At 39.6% G+C, this 26,377-nt stretch overlaps 1 protein-coding gene across 1 annotated transcript; it reads left to right on the top strand.

Annotated features, from left to right (window-relative positions):
- Nucleotides 1–896: 896 nt before the first annotated feature.
- slc2a1b (solute carrier family 2 member 1b) lies at nucleotides 897–18,904 on the top strand. The gene is made up of 10 exons (XM_017408855.3): nucleotides 897–1,352; nucleotides 10,129–10,224; nucleotides 13,166–13,326; nucleotides 13,565–13,805; nucleotides 13,893–14,055; nucleotides 14,253–14,440; nucleotides 14,663–14,767; nucleotides 15,334–15,435; nucleotides 15,532–15,735; nucleotides 16,522–18,904. Exons 1-10 carry the CDS (start codon nucleotides 1,338–1,340, stop codon nucleotides 16,720–16,722), a joined length of 1,476 nt encoding a protein of 491 aa, XP_017264344.1. The 5' UTR covers nucleotides 897–1,337; the 3' UTR covers nucleotides 16,723–18,904.
- The last annotated feature ends 7,473 nt before the right edge of the window (nucleotides 18,905–26,377 follow it).

Here is a 26,377-nt window from a genome sequence, read left to right as displayed (position 1 = left end):
GATATATTGTTTGAATGCTGCTTTTATTCAGGGAGTGGATCTGAAACATTTTGCAATAAATGTATGAAGTAAGCTATTCAATTTTTTTACATGTCAAATTCTACATTAAAGCCATATTTTTTTATTTGAATATTTTGCAAATTTGTATTATCTATAACAAAAAATAATCACTAAATAAGCAACATTCATTACCAAAAGTCTACCACATTATTTGTAGTAAATGAATGAAATCAGCAGTCATATTTAGTTGCCAATATTTACAAATTGTTTGTTTACAGTCTAACACTGACAGATATTGAGTCATCAAATTAATCCAGAGGGAGAACAGTGGAATCAGAAATGCCAAGTTGAAAGAGAAATAGTAAAGTTCTTCTTCTGAAAAGAAACAACGACTGAAAGCTGTGAGGACGAGAGCCGACAGAGGAAACCGAGCAGTGGAGAGCATTAAAGCAAAAGTTTGGAGCTAAGATCAGACGCAGATGAGCTGAACGAGATCTTCCAGGAGAATTTCGTTGATTCTGAATTATATTAACCTCCAAACAATCATTTAATGATGTAGAAATTGTATTACAAGGATGAAAAAACGCCTTTTTTGACAGTTACTAAGGCTTTAAAATGTTTTGTAATTACATCTGTCCCACACAGGTCGTCCTTTAAAATCTTCAGATGTTCAGTAAAGACCTAAAAGTCATATTTGGGAACATATTGAGCAGTCGGTCCCCTCTCAAAATGCCTCTTCTGTCTGATTAAAGACAAAAAAACAGACACCATCAGCTCCATTTCGTCAGCTCCAGGAAGGCCCCGCCCCCGCCTGTGACGTCACGCCGTAGTGGGCTGGGCTTTCAGCTTGTTAATGTTTGGTCATTTTTCTGGTGTATTTACTTTTACACGCACGCCCCACCCCGCGTCGTTTCTATATTAACTCATGTGTGGCCCACGCCTCTTACGATCTGTCCGCAGAAAACTGCGCCTGCGATAATTTCTGCCGAAGAAGAGCTCCCACATCCCGGAAGGTTTTTGTACCCGAGAAGCCGCTGGTGCTCCGCTTTGAAACGGAGAAGAAGAAGAAGAAGAAGAAGAAGAAGAAGAAGAAGAAGAAGAAGGAGACGAAGAAGAAGAAAGAGCGGAGTTAAAGACGCCGCGGGCTTAAATTAAAAGAGACCAGCTCAGTTTAGGCTACAGGGTTTCTCACTTAAACTTAAATAATTAAAAATATAAAGAAATAAACGGGAGCGCCACGAAGAACCCCACGAGGAAAGTTCTTCCATCGTCGAAAACTGTGTAGAAAAAGTCGCAAAGAAGAAGAAAAAGACTGAAAATCGTCGCTGCCGGCCGCCATGGACTCGGGAAAGGTAAATAAATTTAACAACAAAAAGCTTTCCTGTTAGCTGTCCGGTGGTTTCCCAGTATCTGACTCTACTTTCACTAAATTCACTGTATTTAAACCCATTTTAGACATTCGGCTTCAGTAAAAAGTGTTTTTACACATCGATGAAGCTGCCTTATAAAGTGTTTTTTGTTGTTGTTGTTGTTATTTTAGTCTCTTTTACTGACGTCAACAAAACCCCGGTATTTGCTTTGTTTATTAATTTTTATAACATCCACGTGGATGAACATTAAGAGGGATATTATTGAAAATAAATGCTTTTTCCCCCTCTTTACGTTTTTACGGCACTCCGAGGAGGTTTACGGCCGTGTCTGATGAATGATGCTGAATGAGGTGGGCTGATCCTCCTCAGGAGGCTACGTGACTGAAAGTTTGTCACCACTTTTTCCCCCCAACTTAAGAGCCTTATGTGGCATTGTGTCAGTAATCCCGTGAATGGTGAAAGTATTCAGAGGTATTAATGTGTGGAAAAGCAAGGATGATGCGTTCAAAGTCCCACATGAGGGACCAAACAGAACGCTCTTTCAGGAAAGTTACTTTAAAGCTAGGCTGTCAGAACAGACAATATAAAGTTTATGTTGGGAGCAACTTCATATCTGACAAGCTGGAACCAATTTAAGGTTTTTAGTTTCCTTAAAATCTTGCTTTGCAATGCTTTTTGTCTGGTGTCCATTTTTGTTTGGAATTAGCAGAACATCATAGATGGAGAACTTCGGTGACTTATAAAGTAGACCTATAACAAATTTAATTTTCTTTTAGTGGCTCCCATCCTTTTGACGACTTCCTGCCAAAAACTCTTTTATTTTGTAGCTAATTATCAATCCTGGGGTGTGCATCGTGGATTAACCTAAGCTTTAAATGTTATATTATAAGGTATTTGTTCATACTTGACACTTATCTCTATATAAATGAATAATCATTCGTTCAGTACCAAGCTTTAAAATGTATTTTTTGTTAGTTTCAACTAGTTTTTTTTTTTCATTTGAGAAGCTGGAATCAGCACTTTTTAGCACTTTTTGCTTCTCAAACAACTAATCAAAATTTGTGAAGCCTCTTGTTGATGAACTATCAGCTTGTGTTGAGACTTTGGACTGTTTGTAAGACAAAACACAACATTTGCTAATGTGTCAGAACACTAGCTGATGTTGTAATTGCTATCTTAAGGCATTCCTGAGTTTTACTTGACGAAGTTTATTCTTCAGGAAGTCAATATGACTTATCTGTAGGCTGATAAAGCTGTCTCCATTTTGCTGTGCAGTCTGGTCACAGTTTGCATGGACACCAGTGTTTCCATTTGTCTTTCCCCCCCTCCTCCATTTTATTGCTAGCTGTTTTGGTTTTATCCTTTTTTTTTCGGCGCACGCTGCCTCCACAGCTGCAGGGGTCTGTTGTGAACGTGATGGTCCTCGCTCTGATGGCGACTCTCTCCAGAGAGGAAAAAGCCCGCAGAGGGAAAACTTGGTCTCAAGCTCCAAGCGTCAAAGCCTCGAGCTCTGTCTCTGTGTTTCAGTTGCAGTGTTGAGCCGTGTGTCTGTGGCTGGGTGCAGGCCAATCGACCTCTCATGCTCAGGATTTTCATACCTTTCTTTTAGTTAGGTATGTGCAGATGAAATAGATGGAAGAGTACGTTGAGTTCACATAGCTAACATACCGTAGAGGGTGTGAGATAGAGTTTGAGCTGCTCTGAGTTGATTCTGTTTCATTTATTTGCCTTTATTGGTAACTATTGATACAGCAAGGTGTGACCTGATATCACACAGAACAAACTGTCCTGGTTTATGCCTTTTTTAATTTGCTGCTCCTATTCTAACTGTAGATATTTCGGAGTGAACTAATTCTATCATATACAGCTTTTTTTTTTCTTTATCATGTTTGTAAGGTATATCATTTGTAGCTCTACTGGAGTGAACAAGTCTAAGTTTTATCTTTTATCTTTATCTGACTTAAATATAATTCCAAGCCTTTTAAAAATAATTGGAGTTTTAAGTGGAGCCAAGAACATGGTTGCAGAAATCTGTCTGTAATGAGATGGCCATTAAATTCATGTCAGTCGTAACACCAGCAGGTATTTTGATTGGGAGTCACGAGCCAACGGCCGACAACACGTTGTACAGCTGTAATTACAGCAGCCTAAATCCTTTTCACCCTCAGCCTTTCAGCTTTCTGCCAACTCCTGTCTCCTTTAAGACGGTCCAGTAGATTTGCTTTCATCTGCATGACTGCCTCCCTTCAGTGTGTCTAATAATGTTTCTGTCATCCGTGCTGTAATGAGGCAGAATGAGACTTTTCTGTAAAAGTTGCAATAAGGAGGTTTTGTAGGGTTTGAATTAGGATGAAGCATGAAGGAAGATTGCATGTAATAATAAGACTTTTTATTAGAAGGAAATCCCTCCTGTTGTTTTAGGCCTTTTGTATGGTCCTTGACCTGTGCAGCCATTTTGTTTGACTGACAAATTAGTATGTGAAGGGTTGGGAAACTGTTTTTGAGGATTTTGACAGTTTTAATACACAAATGTATTGATAAAGAATGAAAGACCTGAGAAATGTTTGTTTCTATGGCAGCAGTAGACTCTGCTGTCCATCGAAATCTAAAGTACAAGGGAAGGGCAGTGTTTTCAGGACAGTAAAAGATGAAATTTTAGATGAAAAAGTGAGCATCAATAAACAGCAGAATTCAAAGCAGGCCTGACATCCTGCCCCGGGCGTTTTAACCACCGCCTCAGTCAGTGTGACGTCCAGGTGGATAAACCACCCGCATGTGGCCCGCAAAGACCTGAACAGCACGCACGATGGTCTGATGGGTCAACAGTGAATGTGCAGCCTTTTCTGTTTTCAAGGTGCACACAACATCACAGGAAGAGAGGGCCTTCCACTCCCAGCCTCTCAGAGAGGAGCCATTTTGAGAACAACCACGACAAGAGTTTCACCTACTCTTTTCATCTGTCAGAAAATCTGCGCAGTGATACTCACAAAGCTCCATTTTTCTTGTCAAACAGTAGCTTCTGAACTACAGCAACCTCTTTGGGCTTCTTTTGAGTTACTGTTTTGCTTTATTTGACAAATCAGAACTTTGTAAAAATAGTAGCAAAAGAGTAAAACATTGCAATAGAGCTACAACCTTAGCACATACCTGTACACAGCAGCCTGTAGACATCTTTTAAATATTATTTTAATCATTTTACAGATTATGAGGTGTTCTGCTACCTTTAACACTGCTATACTTTTCCTCTCTAATGGTTTAAAAGAACCAATACATTTTTCCTTTATATTTTGTCACAATAATCAGCTGATATATTAGCGGTTTAATCAGCGTATATGAATTATGACAAAGAGATCTGTCACAGGTCTCAGAATGAAAACCAGTTGATGCATTCCTAAATGCTTAGCAGAACTATAAATACATTTTATCTGTGACCGGTCGAGGTGCTGCTGGAAATAATAGATAGGACATTAAAGTAGTTTGTACATGGCCCATATTACAGGTAATATCTCTCTGAGAACAGTTAAAATGGTTTAGTGAGCAATGATGCAACATTTAAGGTGTGTTTTATTGTTTCGTAGTACTGGTGGTTGATAAGCTGGAGAACAGGAACATGGTTAAACAGTTTTAAATGGACCGAGACAAAGACTTGTTCAGCTGGAGTTTTGTTTATGTTTCTGTGAAAATCTTATGACACTCCTCCGCTGAAGGAAGGCTGAAGGTACAAGAAATTTAACAGATAATCCGGACTTGGACTGTTTAGACTGCGGCCATTTTTTTTTAATTATCTAAAGAAAAGCATACATTTGGTAAATCTTAGAATTGGCCAAGATGTGGAAAGAAAATTGGTCTGTTTGTTTTAAATTTGTCTAAATTAAATTGGTTTTTGAAATATTGGCATAGCAACAAAAATATCCCGTTTCAAATAATGCACAACACTGAAACAAGCAGGTTGTCTGTCAGTGTTTGAGTTTTAACTTTTATGAACTAGAAGGACTGAATATTTTACACGTGGGTCAGCGTGAAGGCTTACACACAAACACACACACACTGTTTGAGTGGAAAGTATCCTCCCGGGGAGAGCAGGATGTGCCGCCTGAGCGAGGAGGTCGTAGGAGGACGACACATGTTGGACTGAAAGCTGAAACCCACGAGGTGACGTGAGGAGAGACGTGATCGCAGCTGTGTAGGCCAAGGCTTCAGACTGGCATGGAGGAAGTGAATAAGCCACGTTATCCTTCTGCTTCTGCCTTTTATATTTATGTTTTACTCGTTTAAGGAGTAATTGCAGTCATTCTGGGAAACCCGTATGAGTCTGTGCACCATGAGTCAAACAGAAACAAAGAATCTATTAATAATTGGTAACTAGTTGGCTCAATAGCCAACAGTTAAAATAATTTTAAGTTTTCTTTAAACCTACATTCTCTGCTTCCACCCAGAAATTTGGCCGAACGACAAATAAATAAATGGATGAGGTATTAATTTTTGCTCTTCATGGTTCTAGTGTGGCCAGAAACCAATCTACAGGCCAGAAACCAACTTTAATAAATCTGAAAAGGTGAAATGTTGGTATTGTGTTACTCATTAGAAAATCCACGTTTAAAAAAAAAAAAAGTCAATTGGGTTTTTGTCAAATCAAAACTGACCTACTTTTTAGCTGCTGCATCTGCTTTCTGGCCAACAGAACTTTCCATTTCCTTATATTTGAACACATTATCATTTTATTTTTTCATTTAAGACTTAAGAGACTTAAACAACATTTAAAAAGAGAAAGTGAGACCATGTAAACGCTTTGTTATATCTAATAAACTTTAAAGCTTTTGCAGTTTATTAAAACATCTGTGTTTAATTGTGAGTCACACTCCTTCAGTGGTAAATTTAAATGGAAAATATTTTACTGCTTCTTCCACTGAATTTGTATGATTCTTCATGTTACTACCTTTTGCACTTTGAGTCGCCCTGTGCTGAAAAGTGCTATATAAATAAATGTACCTACCTACCTTTTAGATGGTAATGAAAATATTTTCTTCAGTGACATGTAATGCATTATTTTACTTTGCTTTAGCAAAATTTAACTGAAGTTGCTACTTTTTAGACTTCAAGACTTTGCAAGAATTAAAAAACAATTCCAGTAAACTTATACCAGATATAAACCCAGATTTTTCAGAACCTGTAGTAAACGGTACTTTTTAATTTTCTCTGTGATTTTTAGATTTCCTGTTGACAACCTCTTTAGTTGAGGAGATTATCCTGGTTTCTTGAATTAAGTGATTCACATCCTCCCATTTCAAAGAATTAACGTCATCTCTGTGTCATCTGGCTTTGCTTTTTACATCTTAGGTTATCTTTTCCTTCTTTGGCTGCCTGCATTTAAGTTTCAAGCAATTTATTTACCTGACCTATGTCCCTGAATTCTGGACGAGTCTTTTACTTGAAGGAAGGTTTGATTTATGATCGTGTTTTGTTCACAAGTTTGTTGACGTTTGTAGAGCACCTTGTTGGAGCTGAAACATGAAAAGTGAACTTCTGGTTTATGTGAGGGGTTGTGGTTACACATGCCCTAATTTGGAGAGGAAGACTGCTCTGCTTCATTTCCTTATTAGAATATAAAGGTATGGTAAATGGACTGTAGCACCTTTCTAGCCAATCTAGGCCACTCAAAGCGCTTTACAACACAATCTGTGGACTCATTTACCCATCCACACACACATTCATACACCACTACCCATCCACACACACATTCATACACCACTCTACAAAGCTAACCTGAATAAATCATTTTATAGAATCCAATCAGTTCTTTAGATCACATTCATACACAGATGAGGCACATCGGAGGCAGTGAGGGGTTCAGTGTCCTGCCCAGGGACACTTACACATGTGTCATACTGGTGGAATCGAACCTCCAACTTCCTCATTGGTTGACAGCTTCTAACCACGGAGCCACAGCCTCGTCGGTTTGTCAACGGAAACCGATTAGGCTGGACTACGTGACAGAGAAGCAGAATGCAATGGCTGGATATTTGCTGGTGTGTACATGTCTGTTGTCCTGATTTACCGGTTTGTTTTATTGATCAGGTCTCACCCTGTCGCCAGTGTTTACTCCCAAAGAGCTGCAAGGCTGTGGTTTGTGACAGAAAGGTCCTGGTTGCCAAGTTGCATCCTGCCTCACTCTTCACATGCAAACAAGGAAGATTTACATGAATGGAGCCAGGGTGATTTTATATGAAGGGAATTTTATGTGCTGATACATTTTAACTTGGCACTTACTGCTGTAGGTGTAGGAATTTGTTGCAGGGCCTTGTGACTGCATGGCTGCTGAAAACAATGACTTGTTTTGGAAAAGTCTCTGAAAGCTGCTGTTTTATTCAACATGCCAGGCATGTAACTTAAGGAGAAGGGCTGAGGGTTTGTCACCAGCACCAGTTCAAGTGTTTGTGGGCGTAACTATTGTTTCTGTAGTGAGGAAGCAGTGCATTATGTTGCTCTTCTTGTTTCTGTACCAGGAAGCATAACAATGTCACCTTCGTTCTACTTAGTTAGTTTAAATACCTCACACAAATAACAGAGTTTACCTTTAGATTTTTGCATATTTAGGATGTTGGTAGTATTCTGTTTAACATTATCTGTATAACCCTCACTGACCTGTAAAGTCAGGGTTTTGCATTTAAAAGGTAAACATTTTACAGAGAAGTTTTCTGACTTTTTACGGCCATTTGCAGCTGGATTCAAACAATCACATGTAGGGAGTTTTTGTAAACAAATACATCTATTCCCTAAAGGGGTTCAGGATTAAATAGACCCTGGTGCCGACTTTTCCCAGAGTGGACTGACATGATTTAACTCTTCACAGTAGAAAAGTATCTGGTTTGCTGAAAATCCATGCAAATTTTTTTTCTTAGGTTTCAGAAAAAACTGGTTCTTGTTCATGAAGGCCCATTAAAGTTCCTGCATGTCTGTTTATATAACTCCTAAACAGTGTTGTTATAAACCTGATGACCCACAAAACAAGACATCTCATTGGCTGTAAAAGTAAAAGTGGGTTTTGAGGTGTCTTTTATAAAGAACTTGTAGGGGCTACCCCCAAAAAAGTCACACAGAAGTTTTCTTCTTCTTCATCCTTCTGCTCTCCGGCCTCGTCGCCACGCAGGAGAGAAACGAAAACTGTTCAGACTTACAAAGACTGCTTCTGTCACATATAAGAGTACCGGTAGCTGTTTTACTCAGGTAAAACCTCTGAAGAGAGCACATAATCCTTTGAAATAGGTTCTCATGGATGTCTTTCAATGAAACCTGGTGGCGTTTCTTCTTGTTTGTGTCCTGCTTTTATTTAAAAGGTTTATGAAAATTCCAGACATTCCCCCTGAAGGCTTTAAAAAGCTCTGCTGCCTGAAAGAGGGTTCTGGAAAAACTCTGTACTTTGAGACAAATTAATGCTCTAATGTGGCTACATTTACTGTATTTATGTATATTGTGGAGAAGCTGACACTCGAGCTTCATAAACATCTCATATCCAGGTCTAATGAATTTAGATTTCTGGTGAGGAATTTGACATCAACAGCTTAACGTTATGAACTCCATAACCCAGGTTGCAGGTGGTGTAACAGCGTGAATAACTTGTGTTTAGTTTCAGAGTTTTAGTTTAAATAAAGAGGCTTTCTCATGACTTCTAACCTTGATGGTCAGATTTGTTTGTTGTTGTTTTTATTGCCAAAATATGAGGAAGCTTTCTGGTGAGAATGACAGAAACAAGGAAATGCAGTGAAACTTAAAGAAACAATAACCATCCAAACCAGGTGACTGATGGTGAGATAAGATGGAAGAAACATGATAAATAATGCCTATGCAGTTTGCACAGCCCTAAAATAATTCAGTCTTTGTGCTTTGCCCTCTTGGGCCAACAAATATAAAAGAAAAGTAGCATGTGTCAGTTTGTGTTAGGGCTTTAAGGTAAAACTGCAGTTGTTAGAGTTATTCCTTAAAGAGGAGAGTTGTACCTGTATAAAAGCAAACCAATGAAAGGATTGACTGAGAATGCTGCTTCCCTGCGGGAAGGAAGTAGGACAGTCACATACCACACAATGGTTTATTACCTTCTTGGTATGAGGAAAATCTCCACTAATCTGCTGGGCTTCTGTTCTGTAGAAACAAGGATTCAGACAATAACATCGGTGGCTCTGGGTTTACCTTGGATTGTTTTCAACAGACAGAGTTACTCAGATGGTTTGTGTTTGTATACACCAACAGGTCAGCGACAGGATTTCCTGTAGAGCGCATTTAAAAACAACAAAAGTAGATATAGCACACACTCACTATGTGCTTGAGTTGAAAAGCTAAATGTTCAAACAAGGGTTCACCCTGTTGCTTGACAAGCGCCTGGAATCAGATAATTTCCAGTCTAACCGGTTTAACCTGTGTCTTTCATTTTTTTAAAAAAAAAAGAAGGATATCCAAAGGTCAGTGAACGCACCATTGCGAGGCTGCTAATTTGTACTAACAACAGCAGAATTTATTACTCGCTTAAAATGATCCATTTCAAGTTGTTTTAAAACGCTGAGAGCTTTAATTCCATTATCTGTTTGTGATCCTATAGGCGTGGGAGTTTTTAGCTAAATTAAACTTATCCCATAACCTGTAAGGTGATACTGCTGTAAACCTTATACTTTCCACTCATGGCAGCTCTTAGACAAATGGATGTGTTCTGTGCGATTCGAACTGGTCTCTTCATTAACACAACCTCTGCTTTGTGTCCTCTTTGCAGCAAATAACGTTCCCGTTGTTGCTGAGCGTTGGCGCAGCTGTGATTGGTTCCCTGCAGTTCGGATACAACACAGGCGTCATCAATGCCCCCCAAAAGGTGAGTTCAGTTCAGTATGACGTTCAGTGTTTGTCTTTAAAAAGAGTGGGTCCACTTTTAGAACCAGAACATCCCAAATAATCATTAATTAGCAGCAACAAGCAGACTTTGGCTCTGCACTCAGACATTCTTTAAAAACCTTTTCAAGCAGGTAATAACTCTGCTATTTTCTTTTGCTTGACCGGAGATCAGGACAGACAGACGTGAGAAGGTTTGGGTTAGGAGAGGAGATAAAAATAGTTCTTTCTGTCCTCGTAAGTCCAAGGTTGTTTGTTGTAGCAGACTGTTCAAAAGAAAGCGTCTATGCCCAAAAATGGTTGTCCCCTGTGTGCTGGGAAATGCCAATGAAATTTAAAAAAAAAAGTAAGAGGTAGTTGCCTATCCCCATAACAAAAGATGATCATGAAAAAGATGTTTTTATGTCCCGAGGGGAATATGTCTACTTTAAGTTTTATTAACAGACAGCTACAGGGATAAAAAACAAACTAATTTCCCAAGGAATTTCTGTATTTTATTGCATTTCCGCTCACTTTGCGTTGGTCCGAACACACCTTGCAGCTCCACAGGTGCCTCACAACTTCTCTGACATGTGTTGGCAAACATTTCAAAGTATTTTTAACCACTTTTAACATTTGCATTTGCCAAACACAGTTACATTGATGCATGTTCACATCTGTTTGTTGTGAGGATGACCTATTTTTAACATGAAGCGCTCACCCACAATCACCAAGCACCGAGCAACTTTCATCAACTGCTCGGGACGATCAAGAAAAGAAACTACAACACTGACCTCTGTCATGCTTCCAATAAACAGGAGCTGCCAGACAAACCTATCATTTTTCAAGCTTTCCAAAGATGTAATCTGTCTGAGGATTTACATTAATTTATCAGTCACATAGTTTAAACTAAAAAAAAATCTGATTCCATTCTTCAACCTGCTATATTGTTTTTCTTTTCTCAACGATACATTTAACAACCAGAAGAAACAAGTCTACATTTCACAGTGACATGTAACTATGTAAATATTTGGCATTTGAAATTGCGGGTTAATGATTGGCATCTAGGTGTGTCCTCACTCGGTCACTGAGTTCTTTCTGCTCAGCTGGACTCTTTGAATTCGTGTCGCATCTTTCTTACAGGGGTAGTGCAAACCTGACTCATGACCAGCACAGATCTGAGCAATGCTACGTGTTCTCACAGAGGAAGAGTTTTCCAATATTCTTAAAGCGTTCGCACAAAATGCCCCTTTAATTAAACAACCGAAGCTCTGTAGCAGCTGCAGTTTAGATTATCACCCAAACTTATTCTCCTCAGTTCCTGTTTGTGATAAAGGCAGCATTGATGCTCCTGCTGCTGCCGGTGATACAGGCCTTGTACTGTGTCTCTGATTAGATACACGTCTTCGAACGGCCTTGTTCTGACCGTCCTGTCCCGACCTCCTCCTGCTGCATCTGAGTCCGATCAGCTTCTCAAAATATGCTCCAAGATCTCATCTAATAGTTGTTAAGTCTTGTGGTTATTCTTCCTGATTATTCTGGAGTCAACTGAAATTAAAACAGCAACTGATAAGATAAATTTTTAGCAACTGTTCAACGTGGCCCCGGAAGATTATTTCACTTGTTACATTTAAATATTTTCCCTTTGCAACTTGATCACGGTGCTTGCCTTCAAAAACTGGTGGCCTGCCAGCGCCAGTAACGAGCTGGGAGCATGAATCAGCAACTTTTTCACTCGGTGAATTCAGAGCCGTGTCGTCTGTTTACAGAGAACACTGAACGATTGTGCTTCTTAGAATTATCTGTGCTGTTTTCGGTCTTCAAATCAGTCAATAAAAATTGTCCCTATAGCCCTATAATATCAAGTTTAAAAATACCATTGTTAAAAAACAAGTGAAAACTAAATAAGTTGGCTTTAAAAGGCTCAACCCCACCCTCCTCACCCTAAATAAACCTTTCTGCACTGAACAGCAAAATGGAGCAAATTCTAAAACTTCTTGTCTAAATAAACTATCACATATTAGGGGGTTCCAGATAAGCACAGAGAACAGTCTAACCAAAACCTAAAATAAACTTTAATAACCTGCTTCTTAGTTTAAATTAGGAGAAAATGTGAGCTCCAAACTACAGCACAGAGTCCTCAGAGGAACCTGACGTCTCATGACTGTTTGCTCCTTATCAAAGTCAGAAATGTGTCCCTCTAAATAAAGCCCGCTTTAAAGGGTAGATGCTCCGGGATGAAGGTCACGGGTACGGTGCACTTGTGATATCACGAAGTGAGGTCTTGTGAGTGTAAGTTGATAGTAGATGTGACCCAGGCTCTGTGGTCACAGTGTCACTCTACACGTGCCCCCCCCCCCACCAAAAGAAAGCCCTTAACAAGCGTCAGGCACGCAGTTTAGCTGCTTCATCGGAACATAGTCGAGGTTTTAATTCCTCGTGCCTTCACTGAGCTCCAGTACATCTCCGATATGAGCTTCAGTGCCAGCAGTTATAAAACACAGAGACACATGACAGGACTGTCGCAAACACAATCCTCGGGGGTGTTGTGAGGTAACAGACTGCGTCGTGACCTGTCTGAGTGTGATGAGGGGTGTGACTGTGACGCGTAGCCAAACTGATGGGCGTGTTTGCCAATGAGACGGTGCCGGGGGAGGGGAGGTTACTGTGACGGGGAAACTTCCTGGGTTATTCAGTAAGTAACAGTGATCTCAGAGACTGTGCTGCCATCAGCTGGTTGCTGCTCTGCCAACACTGTGTGGAACTGAGAAAGAGAAAAACATGAAGCTCCCGATCTGATTCTGAGGCACCTCTGTAACTCTGGTGATCATATTACAGCTTAAAGGATGACTTTCTGTTTCAGTTTGTTTATAATCTGTGATCCATTGATCATAATTTATATGCATTTGTACAATTAAGCCAAATGTGTCTGTTTCTTTGGGCAGACTATTGAGAATTTCATCAACGAGACGTGGTTAGAACGATACCAGGAGCCCATCACTAAAGGCTCACTCACGGCTATCTGGTCCATCGCCGTCGCCATCTTCTCTGTTGGCGGCATCTTTGGCTCATTTTCTGTCGGACTCTTTGTGAACCGCTTGGGAAGGTAAAAAAATAACATCCTTTTTAAAATGAAAATAGCTCAGTGGTCCAGTTTTATTCACTAAATAGAAGTAGAAAACTTTAGTTGTGGTAATTGGCAGATTCTAATGAAGAATGTTATCAAAATTATAATTCTTTTTATCATGATAGAAAGCTTTTCATGATACTTAGAGCTACATATCATGATGTTTATTGTGTTGAGAGCTCAATAACTTGATTATTTTTCTTCTGATTATTTTCAGGAGGAACTCAATGCTCGCATCCAATGTTCTGGCTTTTCTCGCAGCAGCTTTGATGGGTTTTTCAAAGATGGCCAGCTCCTGGGAAATGCTCATCATTGGTCGTTTTGTGGTTGGCCTGTATTCCGGGCTGTCCACGGGCTTCGTTCCCATGTACGTGGGTGAGATCGCCCCAACAGCCCTGCGAGGCGCCCTGGGCACGCTGCACCAGCTGGGCATTGTCGTTGGCATCCTAATCGCTCAGGTTTGTGATCAGAACATTCTCCAGGAGATTTATCAACACAGTGATCCTGGTGCAGCTGGTTCATCATGTCTGGTTGTTATCTTATAGGTGTTTGGACTGGAGATGATCATGGGAAATGACAAACTGTGGCCACTTCTCCTGGGTTTTACCTTCATCCCTGCTGTAATACAGTGCGTCCTGCTGCCACTCTGCCAAAAGAGTCCTCGCTTCCTGCTTATCAACAAGAATGAGGAGAACAAGGCCAAGACAAGTGGGTTCAGGCTATTTTAGTCTGCACAAACTAAAATTACTATCAACTTGGAACAGATTTCATCTTGCTTACCAGCTTTAATTTTGTTTTATTCATTATAATTTAGCTGTGTGGTGATCTAAACAAACAAAAGGAAGAAGATCAAATGTTTCATCAGCAAACGCCACTTTCTGATGTGTTTTTTCTGCGTGTTTCAGTTCTGAAGAAGCTCCGGGGCACCACAGATGTGAGCGCCGACATGCAGGAGATGAAGGAGGAGAGTCGGCAGATGATGAGGGAGAAAAAAGTGACGATCCTGGAGCTTTTCCGTTCGCCGCTGTACCGCCAGCCCATCATCGTCGCCGTCATGCTGCAGCTCTCCCAGCAGCTGTCTGGGATCAACGCTGTGAGTTCGAAGGCTCATTTAATAAACCGTGATTCCCTCTGGTGGCTGTCAGAGAAACTAAAGAAGTTATATATATATATATATATATATATATATATATATATATATATATATATATATATATATATATATATATATATGGTTTTAATAAATTTGACATCATGCACAGACGACAGCCTGACTGGACAGACGTGTGAGCTGTGTTTTTGTTTTGCTGTTCAGGTGTTTTACTACTCCACACGTATCTTTGAGAAAGCCGGAGTGGAGCAGCCGGTCTACGCCACGATCGGAGCCGGTGTTGTGAACACAGCTTTCACCGTTGTGTCTGTAAGTACAGCACGGAGATCATGAATCGTTACAGTAAAAATCAGAAAAGCACCATAATACATATACATATTATTAACTTTAGAGCCTTAACTGTAAATGCAAAATACCCTGTTATGCATACATATGTATGCTTTATTCAATTTGTGTTTTCACTCAGCTACATAGTTTTCTTTAAGGGATATTTTAGACCACTTTATTTGTATTTAATACTTTAATACAGTTGATTCAGCTAATTTCTAGGATTGGGTCCCAGCTTAACTGAGCTCATTGAAGTCATTTTACTTGTTGAATGTAACAATCTGGGGTTTACATCGTTACCCACACCAGTTGTGTAGCTTCAGTTTCTCTGCTTTAAACAAGATTCAGTTTAGGTTCCCTGAAGTTTTAAACTTATGGAGACTCAGTATAAAGGAAAATATCTTCCCTAAAGAGCCATACTGGTGCATGGAAACCTTTTCTGTGTTTTTTAATATTACATTGTTAAGGTATTTGAGTGAAAATATTGTCAGACATGCTATCTTAACTCTATTTATGTATAATTCAGTTTTCTTCTCTTCTTCTCTTAGCTGTTTATTGTGGAGCGTGCCGGACGCAGATCTCTGCACCTCCTCGGGCTGCTGGGAATGGCCGGGTCCGCCGTCCTCATGACTATTGCTTTGGCTCTGCTGGTAAGTGCAGCTTTCAAAACATTATGAGCTGCATGTTGGATATCCTGTATGCTCGATCCTTTTCTCCATCGTCTGTGTTGTCCTGTCTCTCTGTAGGAGCAACTGAAGTGGATGTCCTACCTCAGCATCGTGGCCATCTTCGCCTTTGTTGCGTTCTTTGAGATCGGACCGGGTCCCATCCCCTGGTTCATCGTGGCAGAGCTGTTCTCTCAGGGTCCCAGGCCTTCTGCCATTGCTGTCGCTGGCTTTTCCAACTGGACGGCCAACTTTATAGTGGGAATGTGCTTCCAGTATGTGGAGGTGAGTGGAGGAAAACAAGAGCTGGATGTTTGCATTTGTTAGGCAGTTTTTTTTTTGGTGACTAAATTAGCTTTGAACCATGATGTAAATTTATTTATTTCTGCTGTAAACTGATGACAAAATGTTGTTAACCAGGCTGGGATGTTACAGCATGAACATCACAGATCTGATCAACATTATTGGTTTTATCAGCTTTTCATATTTGCCTTAGATAAAGTTGTGACAAATTTCTGCCTTTTATTGTTTTATGTATGAGATTAAAAGGTGCAGTCTTATGTGAGATTGTTTTAAAGTCTTATAATTTCTCTTATTCTGGAAAATAAGGCATGATTATTGGATTTGCGTTATAAACAGACAACAATGGACATGACATTCTGTCCTTTATATGATAATGAGACAACTTTATCAATTTTTATTTTAAAAAAAACAGACAGTGGACATGAATAAATATTGTTTCACTCTGTAAATCTTCCAGACTTCATTACACAAGTTAGTTTTCATCCATAGTCCGTCACAGACTGATATACTGTTTAACAAGAACTCACAAATAAAAAAATATAAAGAACTCCTAATTAAGACAAATAAATATGCAGAGTGTTTCCTCATAATTAAATCATCTGAATAGTTTCCACATTAAAATGCTTGTACCAAAACACTGCAAATGCACGAGTTTAAAGGTTTAAACAGTTTGTTAATAGGGTTTAAGCTCCTGATCTTCCTAGAAAATAAAAGCATGAGATTAAAGTTTGGTCTGCACACGCTCATTTATCCTGACTGTTTTCACAGGAGCTGTGCGGTCCCTATGTGTTTGTCATCTTCACCGTGCTGCTGCTCATATTCTTCATCTTCACCTACTTCAAAGTGCCAGAGACCAAGGGCCGGACGTTTGATGATATCTCTGCCGGCTTCCGCCAGACGGCCGTCATGGGAGTAGAAAAACACTCGCCAGAGGAGCTCAACAGCCTGGGGGCCGATTCTCAGCTCTGAGAGGCTGTTAGTAAACTCTCTGACAAACTCTTTTTGCGGGCTGAGGGCGAACCGGACAGGTGCGCTCATAGAAGCCGACAGATTCACTGGTAGAACAATTTTCACTCTGTCGCCACATTTCAGGCGTCATCTTCAGCGTGACGTCTTCTGCTGCTTCTCTCTTTAATGTGCAAAACAAGAAAGAAGAACTCGAAGAAGGTGAAGCTAGATTGGGGGGGGGGTAATATTTATAGATGTTTTTTAAAGAAGGTTTAGCTGCTTCTGTAACAATCCACCAGCTTTTTATTTCCCCTTTTCTACGAGTAGTTTACTAATAGATGCCTCCGCTGTGTTTGTGCTGTTACTGTACAGTTAGCTTGTTGTTACCTGGTTAAAGATGCTGCAGCTGTCGAATTAATATCAGTTCTTACTGACCATACTGTAATAATGTATCACTTTAGACTCCAGCACTGTCGATGCTCTGCTGTGTCTCTCCACCAGATGGCGCACTTCACACGCCACGCACCAGAAATGTTAAGTTGCTGAGTATTCAGACTGTGATGTGTTTAAACATGGAGAAGAATCGAATGTTCTGAGTGGTATTTTCCACGGGAGCAGATTGTTACTCATTTTACACTTTTTTGCTTTACTTTTGTTCCATTTTTACAGACTCTTCGTCGCTCAAAAAGCAGTTTTTATATAAATATATTTGGTAACCATATCAAAATAGCAAACAAAAAAGCCATTCTTGTATTTTTACCCAATTCTTTTTTTTTTTTAAACCTGTTGACTCGGGTAAATGTATCTGCCGAGGTCAGTGCCTTCAGTCCTAAACATGGCAGTGAAGTGTAGTTTATAAATCATCCATTCATCCGACTGTGACTCACAAACAGCTGCCATAAAACCAAAAAACAAAATGTAAAAAAAAGGCGTGAGTTTAGGCGTCCATCTGTAGCCCCTCAGCCTGTGGGAGTTTCAGGTCACACCGGCCTGGAGATCTTCTCTCTGCACCGCTGAGACTTCCTGTGGAGCCTTTAAAGCCTGCTGCGGTAGCCTGAGAGCTGCCTGGATCTTTCCTCTCAGCCAGGAGCTGCACGCTCTTCCTCTGAGACAAACACGAAGCAGAGAAAGAATCAATGCGGACCAAAATGAATAAAACCCTCGGTTGTCTTCAGAGTGCTCGCTGCCAGTCTTGGTCGTAGCTTTTGCAGTTCGTTATATCCAAACAGCGGTTGCTTATTTTGTGGTGTAAGTGTTGTTTTGTCTCCATATGGAGCTCGCTGTCTATCACTGCTGTATCACTTGTGTCTTCTGTTCGAAGTCCATCGTTTGAGGAAAGTTACCTTTTTAGCAGCACTTTGTTATTCCCAGAGACAGACGCTGAGGATGAATATGTTGTATTTTTTACTCACCGTGTGGAAACTTTGTCACTACACAGACTGAAGTACTGCTGATGGAATATTTAATGTTTTTTAAAATAGAAATGTCTGGAATTGTGCTTTTGTTCGTATTTGTTATAGTCTGTCCACTCACAGTAAATATTGTAATATTCTGAGTCAGATAAGAAGATGAATTTATTCTTATACCAGTAACAAAAGCCTTTTAAATCATTCCAGGATTGGTTCTCCGTTAAATGTATATAATAGATCTTTTAAAGTGCAGGGTTTGTTGTTTGCAGACTTTCATATATCATCACCAGCAATAACTATGCAATAGCAAGCAAACCTCCACTTCCCCACAGACTGATCTCTGTTTTTAGAACCCAAACTGTATTTATGTACACGGATTCACAAATCTGGGCATTGGTTTTTATTTGTAACCTGCAACCTGTCTGTCACCAGCTGCTTGTTTTAATAGCTAATGGAATATAAAACTCACCTAAACACATCCACAGTAAATAAATCCTAAGTTTAACTTGTTTTTTTTGTATTAAGTTATTAATATTGTAGAGCTGTAAGTCTTCTTGCAGGTAGATTTTGTTTCTGTTTTCTGATTTGATGCCTTGTAGATGTCGTGGCTTTACAATACTGTAAAAAAAACTGTTAGATTTTACATGTAAAGATGTAGTTGTTTTATTTTAGTGCACAAATCATATTTTATTATTTGTTAAATAAAATAAAACGTGTGTATGGTGTTGGAATGTAACTGACTGAGGCAGTCACCTGTAAATGGTTTATTGAATAAATAAAAGAAATCACACAAATCTGTTAAGTTTCTTTGTGTTTCGGGGGTTGGTGGGGGTGTTTGACCTCATTTAAAAGTATTTAGGGGTTAGTTATTACACTCACAGCCTTGAACGTTTGTTATCGTGTTCATGTGTCCGTTTCCAAAACATCTCCTGAACCAGAGGACAGATTTTATTGAAACTTTCAGAACTACAACTAATTAACTTTTGGAGTCAGTTCAACATGAGCCAACACACAAACTGGCTGTAACTCAGCCAAGTTTACAGATATTGAAGTGGTAGTCGCTGAGAACCATCGCTTGAGATTTCACTTCTAATTTCAAGGTTTGACCAAAACTTTTCAATGTACCATTTTTAAACGCTGGTTGCTGATGCTTGTATTAATCTTAACTAAAGCCACTTTTTCTGTTGCCTCGTGCTCGTACTGCAGCCACAGGTCGGATGGGTTTCTTTCATTTCATTTTATTGTTTTTTTATAGCCAAGGCTAATTGCATGATAGATCTCTAGATGGGCCTTTAGCAATATAAAAATAAAAACAGTTTAAAAAGAATAAAGCATTACACTTACTAAGACAATGCATGGAAACAAATCACGATGACATCATTAAAATGGTGGCACTTATTCATGACTACAAAACTGCTTATCCTTCAGAAACTGCTTCAGTCTCGATCCAGAATGATTTCAGTCAGAAATCAATTTCAAATCTGCATGTGGGGACCTCCACATGTTAATCTGCCACAGAGAGAGGAGCTGCAGCAGCTCAGTGCTCAGTGTCACGGTTCTGTAACCCTGAGGCTGTGGGTCTGAGTCCAGCTTGTGTCAGGACGGACATCTTGCATCAAACAGTTGCCAAATCTTTCCTGCGAGTTTGCTTGCTGTGGCGATCCCTGCAGAACGGAGCAGCTGGAAGAAAAGAGCAATTAGAAAAATCTGTTTGTCTCAGGAAGGGGTCAATCACACAGACTCAATAAAAGTAGCTCCAACATGTTTATTTTAGCCTTATATTCAGACAGGTCACTTTGGGATTCTGGCAGCTTTAAAATTTAAAAACGGATCGTATCTGGCCCACGGGCCGCTTGTTGAATAGGTCTGCCAGTCCAGCCCAGGTGTTTGTCCACAGCGTCCTCTTCATCACCCAGGATGCTGATGGGAGCGGAAGGAAAACTTGTTCTGCTGAAGCCGACCGCCATCTCTTTGGTCTTTGCCTCATTCAGAAGCAAAGTTATCTACCACGTCCCTGTGCTCTGATTCCCCCCCACCGCAGAGTCATCAGAGAACTTCTGCAGGTGGCATGACTCAGTGTTGAAGTCAGAGTTGTACGGACGGAGACAGGACCGCCCCCCCTGTGGTGCTCCAGAGTTACAGATAGCCACAGCAGGCAGGGTGCCCCCCAGCTCTGACAGATAATCACCAAAACCCATCCTGAGGAGCTTGTCTTTCACCATCCAGATGAGACTGAGCACTCTGCGGTGGACACAGATGACTTTTCTTGCTGAAAATGAAAGGAGACAATTTGAACCTTGAGATTATTGAGATAAAGCCCATCACTCCTTGAGACATACTTGACTTCCGTCGTCTCCCTCTGCTGTTTTTATAATGCAGTGTTATGACCTCAGCTGTGCTCCTTTTCATTGACTTCTGTTAAATCTCAGCCACAAAAAGCTGTTATTTTCCATTTATCTGATGCTTTTTCCTCCCAGGAACAGCACATCTGCAAACTTTAAAGTGTAATTATTATCCATTATCTGTGACCTTTAAGGTTTAACCAATTTGCACCCACAAAATAAGTACCAGAGAGCAAATATAGAAAGCATGTTTTGAACTCCCGGTCTGATCCTGTGAATTTTAAACGGCCGTCAAGGTTGCAGAGAGCCTCATGCAGACTAATGAGATGCAGGAGGGCCTGGCAAATACAGGCATTTAAATATGTTTGATCATGTTCTGCCACATGAGCGATTATAGATGAGACAGCAAGAACCCGAAGGTGGAACAAAACAGGATTCTTAGTTCAGACTGCATATCTCCTTCTGCTGTTATTGCATCGCACACATGAGACGCCTGCGTTTTAACCTCTGCAGGTTTTGTTGAATGTAACTGGGATCATTCTTTTGGTGTCTGACTCTAAAGTTAGTTGTTATCTCTCTGCACCAAAGGCAAAAGGGTGATAATGTTTTACCTGTGTCTGTGTGTGTGTGTGTGCACGTGTTCATTTGTCTGCACTAATAGCAAAACATCACACAACTGTTTTCAGGAAGAAATGACTTGGCTGGCAATGTGTATTGTCCCTACCACATACTTTGAGAACAACAACTTTGGCATTAACTGTTGGAGTCAATCCTGTTTGTCTGTTAGCAAAATATCTCATAAACCATTAAATGCATTTTTACTGAAACTCTCAGAAAGAAATTATTGACTGTGCATCTACAGCTGATTAACTTTTGGAGCTGCCACAGCTAATTAACGTTAGCCTACACAAAAATGGCTACAACTAAAATTTGCTGTGGTAGTAGCTGACATGTCATTCACAAGTCACACTTCAAGCTCTAACAGATCATGCAAGATGTTGCAATACTGCCTGAGACTGTGCAGAATGTTTTTTTTTTTTTTTCAAAAAAGCTTGAATGAAACAGACATAATGCCATTATTTATCAGCATGAGATGATGTCAGTCTGAAACTCTGGCATGAAAAGTGGCTTCAAGGAATGCTAGGTCTTTAATATTATATTTGTGCAGACACCAGTTATAAAGCAAATCTACCCAAATTCCATACATTGCAACTGATTCATGCATGTGTTTTTGGTACGACCACTGAAGCCATTTTTGTTTGATTGCCTCCTTTGTTCCTTCCTCCCACAGTATGATTTCGTGGAGTAAAACTGATAAAAACAGACGGACAGAAACTTTACCTCTGCTTGCATTACTTTAACATACTCCACTAACTTTAACTGCTGGGGTGAATTAAGGTAATGAGCATTATTAAGTTAAAAAAACAGCCCTGAAGCTTTTAAACTGAGATGAGGATTATGTAACTGCACTGCGATCAATATCTCACAGCTTTAGCTGATGTTTTATACATTCTGTTTCTGTTCTATCTATAAACCCACGCAGAAAGTCCACAAGCTATAAACTTGTGATAAACACAAGGATCTGACTAATAATAAATGAGAGCTGCATAAAAAAATCAATGCATAAATATTAATGAGTAGAGATTTATTTCGAGGAGATTAAAGACATCTGAAATATAATCTGGACGGAGTTGGATAAGGCCGTCAGGTTAAAGAGGAACCTTCCAGGATGATATCTTTGTAGAGCAGCATCTGATCTCTCTGAGCTGTATGTGAGAAGAGACGGAGGCCTCTTTGGATTCACAGAAACTTTGTTGGAAATTAGACCAGCCCCAGCCCCAAACTGTAAACACGGAGCAAGAATCACCAGCAGTCGATTGCCTTCTTGCCTGAGGTCTGACCCCTATTTGCTCCGGGGCATAATGTTCAGCAGGCGAGTGGCGCTTTAACAGCAGAGTGATTACCAGACAGGTTGGCTCTGACAGGCCAGTGTGGACTCCTTCACTGGGGAAATAAATGTCAGCGCGTTGAGAGGAGGAACTGCGAGGAACAAAGAGGTAAAGTTCTGATAGTTTGAAGAGCTGCAGCTCTATGACAGGCTGAGAGGCCGGGTGGAGGGAGAAAATGTTTCAGCTTAGAATACCTCCTCAGACAGAAATGAGCTCCTGTCTCCAACAGTTAGACTCTGAGGCTTCTGTGACAAGACGAGGATGTAAGGATTATCACTGATAACTGCTAATACTGTCAGAAAAAGAGATTTTAGATTATCGCTGTTTGAATGCTTAAAACTGATTTAGTTAATTGGCTAGTATTCATTGCAGGAATGCATATTTAATGCCAGATTTTTAGACAGAGGTCATCTTATGTTGAGAAATGAGTTGTAGCCATGAATTCAAGTATTTTTGTTTTTGTTTTGGCTTTGAGTCTCGGTGCTTTGTTTTTCTGTTTTCAGGGGTTATGTTTCAGTTTGGGTTTATTGTTTCTTATTTTATTTTGTCGTCTTTATGTTTTATTTGGTCTTAGTTCTGTTCTGCTCCTTGTGTTTTGGTTCACTTTTTGGATCACTTGTTTGCACGCCACGCCCATCTCCACCTGTCCCAAGTTTTCTAATTACTCACCTGTGCTGACCTCCCCTGATTACCCGTCTTTAAAACCTGGTCACCGTCTCCACTTCCTCGCCGGTTCATTCTTTCTGTTCTGCAGTTCTTGTCTTTATGCTCTTGTTCCTTTCCACGTTTTCGCCCATGCATTTGTTCTTGCTGCCACGTCAGCCTTTTGTTTTTCTTGTTTTGTTTATAAAAGAATCAGTTTTCTCCAACCTGGAAGGTGGCGGTAATGCACCTAAAAGTTGTTTGCCAACTGCCATAAAAAAAAGAAAAAGAAGAAGAAGAAGAATCAGTTTTTATTTTATGATGAGTCTGCGTATTGGGTACGCTGCAATCTTTCCACCACGACCTGACATTTTCCTGTGATTTTACTGGATGTAGCACTCAGAGCATGTGTTGTGAATGACTCTCAGCTACTACCACACCAGATTGAAGGTCAGAACCTATAAATCTGGCTGATATAGATTTTTGTGTTATCTAATGTGGATTAGCTGTGGCGGTCATTTTGAACTGGAGTGACTCCAAAAGTTAATAATTTGCAGATTTATATCCAATGATTAGTTTCTTTAAAATCTTTCTATTGGTCCATGAGATGCAGTATTTTACTAACAGACTGAGAACAAAGGTTAGTGCAAAGTTTTAAGCAAAAATATCATATCTGTAAAAGCTTAATATCTGTCAAAGAGTTAGTTATACCTATTTCATTGTTTGCTATAGTCGCTTAGCTGTGGCGGCCATCTTGAATGGGGTTAAAGTCAAATATTAATCACCTGTCGATGTACATCCAATGGTTAGTTTTTGATCTGTTCAGTGGTTCATGAGGTATTTTACTACAGATAAACACACACTGACAAAAACCCAACTGCCTAAGGTAAAGTAAATACTTTATATTAAATTTTCTGTTTTAAAATTATGACCAACTCACAACCAAAGCTTACTTAATCAAAGATCCCAAAGATTTTTGTTTTGTTCTCACAGCTGGAAGCCTCTGACTGAAATCATTTATATATTTTTAGGACGAAATAAAAACAAAGTTCAGGGGTTCTTGAGGAGTTTAGACAAAACATCCAGATTTAACAAAGTTTAATAACTGAATTCTTTATTTGCTGTTGTTCTGAGACACAAACACTTTGATTTGAGGTGAATACTTCTCCAAATATAACCAAAGCTGAACATTTCCATGAAAGTGTTTCATTAATATTTTTTCAGCTTGCAGCGATCTGATTCCTGCATCCATCCCCCAAGTTTCTGTCTCACAGGAAGTAATTTTCTGATTCGAGAGCTCTACGACTTTGTGAGTCAGTTATGATGATCTTTAGTCAGATTCTTGGAGTCTTTTTATTTTTACTTTGATGTTAAAATTAATTTTCTGCTTTACAAACACTGAAGGATGGTACTTCTGTGAGAATACTTTGATTTAGAACATTAACTGAATTTTAAATGTTTTTCTTACTATTTTTTTTTTTCACTGCTTTTATATACAACAGCATTCAGTAAATTAGAATTTACTGAAATTAACAAAAACATTTAGGCAGGAAATAGTACCTATAATATTTTGCAATATTAGGTCACAAGCCGACATCAGGGACTGGTGGTCAATCATACAAAATTTGTTTACAATGCACCTGTAAGTACTTTTGTTAAATAAGTGATTGAAAAGTTTTTCACTGTTCAAATATATAATCTTCATGCATTTTGTAAAAAAGAAACAAATCCTTGCTTCTTCATGCATGTTGGAGGTCCGGCCTTCGTTAACCCTCTCTGAGCCGGGCTCATTCTGACGTCTCTGACTAGTGCCTGCATTGGATTGTACGTAATTTATTAAGAATTTTGTACTTTCTGAGCCGGATGGAACAAGTTCACAGGATGGGAATGATGGGAAAACGTTCATTCTTATGGAACTTGATGACAAACTGTTGATTAATTCAGCAGCAAAGCACTTAAATGACAGTTTTGTTCACATGAATCTCCTGAGCCACACCTAGAAAACTGACCAAGACTAAGACTAAGAAACATACACACACACAAAAAAAAAAAAAATCTGCAGAAACTTTGAAAGCTGCCAATGCAGCTGCGGCCCAAAACTGTGACATAAATTTGTAATAATCTAAGAAAAACTTGCCTAAAGTTTGATGTATGAACTGTATGCAGAGTGTGAAGAGAACCAGAAATAAAATATGGCAAAAAGCTCCTTTACTTCCTATCTGGAAGAGAATATTTTGAGCTGAACTATAACTGAAATCTAAGGAAGCTTGGGTGCGCACACTCTCTGTTCTGGGGGGATTTAAGAGAAAACAATAAGTTTTATAACAGCGAGAGGCACGCTGGATAAGAGAAGACAAAAATGCCTACATTTTGATGTATAGTTTGTATATGTACCAAAAAAAGTAAGAAGAGTTTGTTTGCCAAAGATTTGATAGTTGCAGAAAATTCAGAAGTGGGAGTGTGACATCATCAGCTGTCAGTGGAACAATCTGTGGTAAAATCCTCAAATATCATCAAACTTAAACTGCGATTGTTCAAAAACAGTTAAAGATATCAAAACGAGAGTTCAGACATGTGAAGTCCAACTTTCTGAGACCCGGTTTAACTTTGAATGACGTTTCTACTGTGAAGTATGTCTGAGCTGCAGAGCTCCAGAAGGGCTGAGTTTCCTCACTTCTTTCAACAAAATCCCATTGATCTCCATTATTTGTTTCTTGCACATTTTCACAAATTTAGTCTACTCTGCAATGCACCGCTTCCAAAAGTCACACGATTCCCTGATTGAGTTGCACGTTTTGGTGTGTAATTTCCATATTTTATGTCAAAGCTGCGAGACGAGCTACAGGACAGACATTCTGAACAGGATAGTAAGAAGGACAGCCTTAACGCTGCCGATCCTCCTCCCTGCTGTTAGGAGTGCAGGAGTTGAGCTCTCCTGTGGTTTTTGTTGTTGTTGATCCTGTGCTGTGCTCATTAGCCTAGTGCCCCTGGTGATCATGACGTCTCGTGGCTTTCTCTCTCTCACCTCCCCGCTTTCCTTCACCCTGGCTGTTATCTCCTTCTGGCACTCTGTATGCATGTATGTATTCTGATAATACATAACGCCAGGCGATGAAAACACAAAGTCTCGGAGCAGAACTGCTTTTAAACATATGAGTAGAAACATTCGAGTTGTTCTGAAGGCTGAGAGAAACAGGACTGAAAAAAGGACCAATTAATAAAATCAACAACAATTTGTGTTTAACTCTGTGAGCTGCACATAATTAGGAAGGTCCTTAGGTTAAAAAGTTAATCTGCATATTTTCTCCAAAGTGCATAATCTTTCATTAATAAA

The sequence above is a fragment of the Kryptolebias marmoratus genome, linkage group LG4 (genome assembly GCF_001649575.2).
Source record: "Kryptolebias marmoratus isolate JLee-2015 linkage group LG4, ASM164957v2, whole genome shotgun sequence".
Classification (NCBI taxonomy): domain Eukaryota; kingdom Metazoa; phylum Chordata; class Actinopteri; order Cyprinodontiformes; family Rivulidae; genus Kryptolebias; species Kryptolebias marmoratus.
The sequence above is the reverse complement of the archived record's forward strand: the minus strand, read 5'-3'. Positions and strand labels throughout refer to the sequence as shown.